Source organism: Priapulus caudatus, unplaced genomic scaffold, assembly GCF_000485595.1.
Source record: "Priapulus caudatus unplaced genomic scaffold, Priapulus_caudatus-5.0.1 Scaffold235, whole genome shotgun sequence".
NCBI lineage: Eukaryota > Metazoa > Priapulida > Priapulimorpha > Priapulimorphida > Priapulidae > Priapulus > Priapulus caudatus.
The window spans coordinates 229275-239215 of NW_014577296.1; the positions used below are offsets into that span (position 1 = coordinate 229275).

Consider the following 9941-nt stretch of genomic DNA (forward strand, 5'->3'; position numbering starts at 1 on the left):
TCAATTATTTAAGCAATTGTTTAAATGATTAATGAAAATCACATTGTTATAATTATGTTTTAATTATTCAATTTACATAATCACAAATTCCAAGCCCTCAATAATAGATTGAAAACACACTTTCGACCTGTTAATTATTCACAAATGTACCAGTGATCGAATAAGTAGACAAGTATTGAACGAGAGGGAATACTTCAGCAGATATACGTGAAATAAATATTCATGCACTCATTATTTTAACCACAGGAATGGAAGAGCAAGAACCGCTACAAGAAACTCTAGAGTGTAGGCAATATTATTGTTTGACAGAAAAAAGGGAGGTAAAAAAGTTTTGTTAATAGGCACAGCATGTCGGCAATATGAATTCTAATGTTTCACAGAAATCCGACTCTCTGATTGAGCAAACTTGGTTTTTTTCAAAACGTATAAAAAAAGAAGAAATTGTAATTCAGTTTGACCAAATGTTGACTGACTATAAACACATCAGGTTTTCTGCTTAAGCACACTGTATCCTATCCATTCTTCTTCTCTTACCTAGAGTTTATATCGATGTCTTTCCTGTCTACAATTACCTCTCCCACCCATACCGCACTCGGAAAAACAAACAAGAAGATTGCAAATAGACAACAGACATTATTGTACTAAACACAATACAGCCTACCAAAAACACTCTCCGAAAGAAAAATCTCGGAATGATAAAATAATACATGGCGGCTGAGATGGCTCCAGTCATTTCATGATCACTTCATGAAGCACAACTAAGAATCGACGTCCGCATGGCACCTACCCACTGAGTGTATCGTCAATGTTGCCTTGACCCTGCAGAACACCACCGTCCGACATGTAGCCCTCGGCGATGTCCACCACGTCCAGATCTGGTCCGAAATCACCGTCGGTCAGTAGCATTCCACTAGATTCGGTCTGCCGGACGCCATGACCCTTCGCGACTTCGTTCGATGACAGGATGTGGTGGCTGGCAGTGATCCGCGGCTTAGCAGACGCATCCTGCAAACAACAGTTTCATTAGTCACACTCACCAAAGCTGGCATTGGTCCACGGCAGCACACCCACAGGGAGTCTGTTACAGACTATACCTTCGTTAAAACGAAGCCACATGTTACCACTCAATTCACAACTTAGTAAAGCTATAAAACAGTAGTCCAGTTCCACTAATAATCAAATAAACGAAAATTTATTATCAATTTCGTATCGTAGGTAATTCATACCAGCACCTTTAAAACAGTTGGCTCTAGATTTTTTGGAACTGTCCAAATTCTACTATAAATAGTGGAATCAGATTGCACAAATCGAAAATTATTCACTATTAAAACTGAATTTAAATTTAACAAAGTGTTATGCTCTTTTTCGGTAACTAATAATATGTTCACTGGGTCTTGGTTAGTGATCAAGCCAACCATATGCGCTAAATGAGAAATAAATCGCTGCGCACCGGTGACTCTTTGGCCATGTAAGGATCAGAAGAAACAGACTAGAACTTACTGACCAGTGCTGCCACCTAATAGACAGCAGACAAATGACAAAATACGGGTTTCCTATGGCTCTTACAGGCCAGGAGATTGCTGTTATATTTTGCACATGTGTGAAAGCAGTTCCAGCACAACCCCAGCATGGCACATAATCATTACACCTGCACTTCTGACTGAACCGCTGCAATGCAAACACCAGGAAAAAGGTTCCCCAAATATTTTCTTCTGCCACGAAAGCAATTAAGCTGAGCCTGGCCACTTGCTGGCTAGAAATGCTAAAGATCAAACAAAGTGCGCATAATGGATCCTTGCCCATATATATATATATATATATATGACTGCTGGCACAGATTACTGCACATGCTGCCACAAGCTTCGGAAAGTTTTACCCGCTATACCGCATTGCTGGTTATAGTCAATGACAGTTCCACCAACTTGCTCTACAGGTTTCCCCAATACTGGCGTGGGATTTCTACAGTTAACTCTCTAAATTCCGAACGCCCGCAAAACCGAATTTCACGTTAAATCGCGCAATTTTTTATGTCCCAATAACATCTGAGACATGTATGATCCCCCCCCCAAAAAAAACACTCTAAATCGTCCTTCACAGAAAACTGAACTAAATGATCGGGCCTGAGGGTGATCAGTATTGGAAGAGTTGACTGTATTTAACCACACATTCACAAAAAATACCCTCATTGCTTGGTTCTCGTTCACTTAAAGTTGCGATTCCTACCAAGCCACACATGTACAGAAATGCTTAGCCGATTCTCCACAATTCGAAGCTGGAACCTCTACCTAGCCAAATGCTTGATGGGGTTTCCTAACTCAAATCTGGAATTCCACAGGGCCACATCTACATAGAAATGGCCCTGTTCCCAGCTGGCGATCGTACCTGGGCCGTGTGGTAGCGTAGTGAGGACAGTGGGAACTTGGTGGTGTTGAGGCTCCCTACGCTGCGCATGTAAGCGTACGGCGACGACCTCACAATCGGCTGCATCGGTTTGATGTTCACACTCATGTCCTCTGACTCCTCACTCAAGTTCGTCTCCAGTTGGGGTTTGTCTGCTGCTCTCACCGTCTGCGTAATCACCTGCATGTATAAATAACCATCAGACTAATTCACAATGACGTTCATATTCTACCATGTTATTAGGGTCCACTGAATTTTATTTCATCTACAAAATAGGATAGCGGTAAAAATGACGTATCCATTTGCAATCTGGCATGAAGCACAGGCATATTTACAATAACATGTGATATGCTTCCTGTATTATATGGCGGGTAATTATGATAAAACTGTGTGTGATAAAACTGTGTGTAATAAATTGTGTGTCATAAAATACTATGTGGTCAGAATTGGATGAGGGAGAATATTGAGCTATAAATCAAGTACAAAAAAGCTCTAGTACGTTAGATATTATTATTCATCGAACATGTTAAAATGCTGGACAGAGGCCCTAACATGTGTTGGCTGTTGCTCATAGTTATAGTTACAAGTATATCTGATGCTATTATGTAGTATCTCAGTATTGTAACTCATAGATCATCATAATTGTCAATCATAACCAAATCGGTAATATAGTTCTGCCTAGCACTCACTCTACACTGTAGTAGTTGTTTTTCGTACCTGATCTGAGCTGTCAAAGGTTGTTTCCAGTTTCATACTGGCATCAGCTCGTTGATGATTTCTGCCGCTAGATGGCACTTCAGTAGGTTCTTGCTGCTTTTGATCACTAGCTGGTTTTGGCACTGTTCGTTTGGCATCATGGGGAGTTTTAGAACTAGGCTTCTCCCTTTGACTTTGCTCTCGTGTCTTATTGTGATGCTGACTACTCGTTTGATCATCTGCTACAAACAACAGACATTTGTTAGCACATTTTTTCTCAGTAATCGCATAAATATATAATAATATAACGCAAAGTACATAAGGACGATTTGGACTGTATGTATGAGTTTTAGGAAAACCTTCACACACGTGGGTAAACAAATTTTCCTAAAAATAGGGCAATTAGTGTATGATTATATTCAGGAAGATTTAGTTACTGAAGTTTAGAGGTTCTTAGAAGTTTATAAATTCCAGGCGTTTAATTAATTCCATTTTAAGAGACATCGTTCGACTTCATAAAATCGCGCAAAAACCCTAACGCAAACGAGCGCTGATCTCGACGTGACTGCAGCTCACCAGCCCTCACAGCATGCTCCACCTCTTCGTGCGCATGCTCCCTGCTGCTCACAGGTGGCGCTCTCATGTGACTCATCGGAGTCACCTTGGCGATGTGCACTGGCGAGCTGGGCTGCTCAGCCTTGGTGCCCGACAGAGGCTGAATGCTGTGGGACGGCAGCGGCGTCGGCTTAGCCACAACATGCTCCCCCTGGCGAACATCCTAACGAACAAAAGCAAGAAAATTTACGCAATCAATAACGCAAAGCATGGCAGCAAGTTTAGTGTATACGATTCTCTACCGAGACTTCTCCAGTTCGTGTGTTTTGATGTTCCATACGATTCCATTGGATTTCGACCATAACACCAATGTTTTGACTTTGTACACGCACCACATGTACATACAGTATGTAGAACATGCTGGTTCTTACACACGAGAAGTGAGCAGCAGAAAACATCACAAAGCTAGCAAGAAACATGCTCATCCACTAGATTTTATAACGAGTGTACCCTGGCCGAATGGATGCCTGGATTTAATTGGCCCGGCACAACTAGCTGTGCGTTTGTATCTAATTTACATTCGTCTCAGTCACGCAGCTTGCACGATTCACATATGACACAACTGGTTTACCAATTGGTTGATATTTCTAACGAATTGTTTTCAAAAGCCACAGTTTATGAGCTGTACGTGAACGGGTTAGTTTAGTACCAAGCATGACGTATATAACATTCACGCCTGCTCGGTTTATACTCTCACTATAGACACATATGATCAGGAGTGTATCAAACTTTTGATACACTCCTGATATGATAGGTAGCAATGAATATAATATAGATATAATTGTTCTTTTCTTCTGCGTCCACATCCCTGTACTGTGACTTACTTTGTGAGTTTACCACTTAGAGGGAAAACTTCACACTAAACCCGAGTTAAGTGCTCTTCTTTTTAACGGAAGCATTTTTATCGATGAACAGTGGTATTTCATGTTTCGCTTTAGAGCATGTAAGTGTTTCTCTCCCCTTGGGGCATTATAATACTACGCTATATGTACATGTGACCCACAATTTCTTAGCATGTATAGTATAAGGCCCTGTATTGTGTTGCCAACAGTGTTAACTAAGTGCAATTTCGAATGGTACAATTTAAGTCAACATCAAAATATATGTTTCTTTGAGCTATAAACCTGTGTGATAAGGACATTCGGTATATGAACTAGGACAAATTAAGAGGTTTTTCTTAACTGAAATGGGACTACTCCTGAAATCTATAATATAACCTGGTATATACTGATATATATAGTATCAGGAGTGTATCAAAATTTTGATACACTCCTGATAGTATATGCAAGGTTATTTATATCACTAAATTAGTGCACCCAGCCAATATTTATACAAAATTTAATTCATACTTTATAAGCAAACCAGTTTACTATAAAGTTTACAATGCAATAATAATTAGTGTCACAGGCAATCCTTGATTTAGTTAGTTACTGTTAGTTAGGTTTGGCTGCACTTGCTTTGGAAGCAGTAAGTATATAATCAGGGGTTAATAATGACAAAAAATGTGTCATTATTAACCCCTGATATAATTTAATAACATAACGTGCGATGGCTTGTGATTCGAGAGTCTCACCATGACAGAAGACTCTGGTCTCTCCTTGCCACTGAGGTTGCTCGCCGATCTATGAGTGCTGGACGTCATCTGAACATCGCGCGAAACCTTCGACGTTCCCTTCACAGCCGCCATCGGCTTCAACGACGGCTTCCTCGACACGGTGGCGCCCCCTCGCTCCTCCCTCGCCGCCGCTGTGTCCGCCGCGTCGACCTTCTGCTTCGTCTTCGACGACGTCTTGCCGACCGGAGGCGAGGACTTTGACGCGACGAGACTGGCGATCTTCGAGCCCTTCGTCCGGTGCGCGGCCGCATCCGCCGCCGCTTGACCCGTCGTCTGACCGCCGGACGCTGCGGCGCGCTTGTCGCACGGGGAGCTCTTGCGGCCAGCTTTGCGGTCGTTGACGTCGAGTAGGGAGCCGTGGCGCGGTGCGTCTTCGCTGCGGCGCTCCTTCTTCGACAGCCTGCCGTGCGCGGGGTCGGGCGCCGCCTTCCTCACCTGCGCGGCCGCACCCCTGTGTGGGTGGTCGCCGTGAGCGGTCATCGCGTCATCCGGGTGACCGCTGTCCTTCCCCGCGGGCTGCTGTCTGCGGCCGGCGCCGGGCGAGCCGCGCATCTGTTCCTCCAGCTGACACTCGGTGACGCCACGGTTGTTGGCCGTGCTCAGCAGCTGGCGCTGCGATAGATTCGGCGAGGAGCCATGTTTAATCTTGCTGCTATCTATGTAAACTGGATGAAAAGAACAAATTAGTATTAAAGATTACATAAAATTATATTAGCCAAGTTATGTAATTATCATGTATGCATGCAGTATTTTGAAATATTGCAATACACTACGCATGCATGCACGTAGGCACGTGCGCATGTACAGCTTTTGGTATCCACAAAAGATTTCTGCATGTCATGCTCATTGTGATATCACGAGTAAATTAAAGTTGATTAAAAACTCCATCTCATATTGCATACACGTTTTAGCCAATGCAACAAATACAGCAGTTATTCTGCGTATGCGGTAATCTGTCGAAGCTGTACCTGCACGGTATATTACTTAAACTGTTAATGCGTCTGGCTTCAATGAATTGAATAAGAATGTATTGTATCGCAAAAGCTCGAATTTGAACGTTTTCATCATCACGAACTGCTCCCCAGACTGCAAGAAACATATATTTTGAAGCTAAGCTATAATTTCTATTGAATGTAACTGCCTAGAGCCTGTTGCCTGAAACATTGTAAAGTTAAGGCTAATGTTAAGACTAATTTTGTTTCTGACAATGGGCCCCTGGCTATTAGTAATCCTGCTTTAACACGCTCAATTTATGAGTAATATCAGCAGCAAGATTTGATTCAGAGCCAGCATTGCGATTCAAATTTATGATGAATGCGTATGAAACCCTGGATTCTAAACCAAATACGTGTACACGAACGTGTGTTTATGTGTGCGTGCATGCAATAAGATTAAGCAGGTGCAAGTATATGGGTACTAATACTTTGCATGTGAGTATGTCCCCATGTGTGTGCGTGCGCGTGTGAATGTGTGCATGCGTGAAATTGCCTTTCTCTCATTATGTTTATCAGGTAGCTAACACTCACTGCAATACAATATCCATTTCATTATTTCTCTTTTTTTCTATTTCTACTCCTACTGAAAATCGCCACCTACCGAGAGTTTTCCGGGGAGCTTTTGCGCCGGGCCGTCCCTCAGTTGCCGAGTTGCCATGGCTACCAGCAGCAGCCATGTTGCCCTGACCACTGGCCGTGGGTGTCTTACTCTTGTCCTTGGTCAGTCTGAGTCGCTCCATGACCGTCTTGTTCTGCTGAGGGGCGCCAGCGGAGCGCGGGGGAGAAGCGGTCGCTGCCGACGACTGCACCACTCTGTCAACAAGCAGACTGATTATAGCGACGGGCTTCGTCAATCGCTGCTGCAGAAATCATCGACGACGTGGCCGCAGTTTTGATCAGTAGATGTCGCAGCCATCAGGTTGATCGCAGCACGCAGAATGCGGCGTAGTTAAAGGTTGAATGCAACTGAACCTTTCCTAAATATTATAGTGGTGAGCGAACAAACGTCATCTTGCAACCATGACAGATTAGAGAGCTGTCCAGGAGCGACACACTTGTCTTCCATTGTCTAATACTAGGTTGTCTGCGCTGTGTGGTCATTTCAAACACAACTTCTTCAAACACAGAAATCCTTTGTTGCCAATTAGTGAGTCGAATGTCCCATACTTTATCTCTATTGACACTACAGATTGCTGAACACGCAACCAATACCAGCGCAGCGACTGCTAGAACAAGATAGGAATGGCATAGGAAAGGCAATGAACTTCAAAGCTTCCTCAATGCACAACACACTAAGAGGAAAATGGCGATAATCTATATAATCTAGCCTGCGTACATCATGTGTGTATGTAGTCTATACGAGGTCCTAGCTAGAATGTCTGAAAGCCCCCATGCACCTGCCTCGTCTAGACAGCTCACCGCTCAGCGACGCGCGTATGCGATGGCAGCAAAAACAACAACAGGTGCGAGGCGGGGATATAGCGGTGTACACTGGGACACACTAGGCGATTTTTCATGCGATCGAGCCGGCCGACCGAGCCGGCCGGCTCAATCGCATGAAAAATCGCGTAATGTGTCCAGTGAGTCGCGGTCGATTTTCGAGTCGGCCGGCCAAGTCGCCCGATTCAAACATGTTTGATAATTATTTGAGCCGGCCGGCTGCAATCGCGGCCGGCTCGATCGCATGAAAAATCGCGTAGTGTGTTTACAGCTTATAGTAGCTGCGAGGCGGGGATAGTAGCTGCGAGGCTCACCTGTGCAGGTTCTTCTCAGTGAGCGAGTGTCTGCGGGTGATGCGGGGGATCGACGAACTGCTGCTGCTGTAGTTCGAACATCCGCTGGGACTCGTTGACCGCGACGACGCCCGCGACGACGTGCCACTCCGACACAGCGAGGGGATGCCTGAACCTAAAGCAAGGATTCATTACGTAAGACATGTGACACAGTACACGGGTGTCAGTAACGTCTCATTCGGATGCAGCAAGGGAATGCCTGAACCTAAAGCAAAGATTCACAACATGTGACATGTGACAAACCCATGTGACACGTGACAGTACACGGGAGTCAGTAACGTCTCATTCTGATGCAGTGAGGGGATCCCTGAACCTGAAGCAAGGATTCACCACATAAGACATGTGACAGTACACATGTGGTGGTGACATCCCATTGGGACACAGTGAAGTGAAGCCTGAACCTGAAGCAAAGATTCACAACATAAGAAATGTGACAGTTCACGAGTGGTGGTGACGTCCCACTACAACACGATAAGGTGGCTACACCTAAACCAAGCAAACATTCAGTATATAAAAGCCGCGTTCACACGTAGCAAGAAATCCGGTATTTAGCGTTCACACGAGGCAAAATGCGCGGTCCAAGAAATACGGTATCTAAACAAATCCGGTATTTGATGTAAATACGCGGCTTCCCAGACCCCGAATAATTTGCCGTGCTTGAGAAATACCGGATCTCTTGGACCGCGCATTTCCTCGTGTGAACGCTAAATACCGGATTTCTGAAGCCGCGTATTTTATAGACTGGTTCGCGCTCGACAGTTCCAGTGTAACGCGAGTGGAACTGTCGAGCGCGGACCAGTCAACGTATTTTATCGGCAGTTGGTGCGCATTGCATTGTTTAATTCGCATTGTTCGCTTGATTGTTTAAAGCAGCTCGCAGCTCGCAAATACCATATTTCTGGAGCCGCGAATCAGCGTGTGAACGCTCGGCCGCGTATTTGTCTCAGATTCGGTATTTCGCAAATACCGTATTTCTGGAGCCGCGAATCAGCGTGTGAACGCTCGGCCGCGTATTTGCCTCAGATTCGGTATTTCGCAAATACCGTATTTCATAAATACGAGGTCTCGTGTGAACGAGGCTTATATCTGTGACAGTACGCAGGTGTTGTAAATATCACAATGGTTATATGCTTACAAAATGAAATGAACAGAGTTGAAAAAGGCAAGGATAACAGTGGGTACACAAGAAACATCAGCCAGTAATACAATGGAATAAAAGGGCATACAATAACATAGGAAAAAACACATATCGGCCTGCTCTCTGGGTTAGGGCCTACCTTACGATATCAGATATATAATGAGGTACATCTAACATAAGCTGATATCACAGACACGATCTCCTAACCACTTTTACAAACATCTTCCATGCACTATTCCTACCACACACCAATACAACCCCGTCACGATGCCTAGAGAACACAGGTTGTTGAATGCAGCCACAGACATGTATGCCTATGTGACAGAATACAGATGATCCCTACACGTGAGGATAGGTGGAACATGCCCCCAGGCGGAGGGCGTACCGAGCCCAGACCCTGTAATGTGCAACCTGCTCTTTCTTTCACTCATGATTCCTATCGAGTTATTGCCGTTGTCCACCCTTACAGTACAATGCCCCTTTCTTACGCATGCATTCAAGGTATAATTAACTGTCATCAATCAATTAATTAACGTAATATATATTATAATCCATGCAGAACCTTATATCAGAATATTATTATCAGGACTGTCTAATTCGTTGTGCTGGCTGTATTGTTCTGTGTGCATTGATTGTATTGTATTGTATTGTATTGTATTGTATTGTATTGTATTGTATTGTATTGTATT

At 44.0% G+C, this 9941-nt stretch overlaps 1 protein-coding gene across 6 annotated transcripts in view; it reads right to left on the reverse strand.

The window, feature by feature from the left end:
* LOC106807808 (neuron navigator 2-like) overlaps window positions 1–9941 on the reverse strand; it is an 80264-nt gene that overhangs the window by 44566 nt on the left and 25757 nt on the right. For 5 of the 6 annotated variants that reach the window (XM_014810265.1, XM_014810267.1, XM_014810264.1 and 2 more), the window contains 7 exons: window positions 8076–8229; window positions 6923–7134; window positions 5285–5991; window positions 3673–3874; window positions 3118–3338; window positions 2383–2580; window positions 788–1005 (listed from right to left, as the gene is read on the reverse strand). In XM_014810265.1, the coding sequence (XP_014665751.1) occupies window positions 788–1005; window positions 2383–2580; window positions 3118–3338; window positions 3673–3874; window positions 5285–5991; window positions 6923–7134; window positions 8076–8229 (1912 nt within the window). The remainder of the gene's footprint in view (window positions 1–787; window positions 1006–2382; window positions 2581–3117; window positions 3339–3672; window positions 3875–5284; window positions 5992–6922; window positions 7135–8075; window positions 8230–9941) is intronic. The other variant, XM_014810263.1, reaches the window with a different exon arrangement.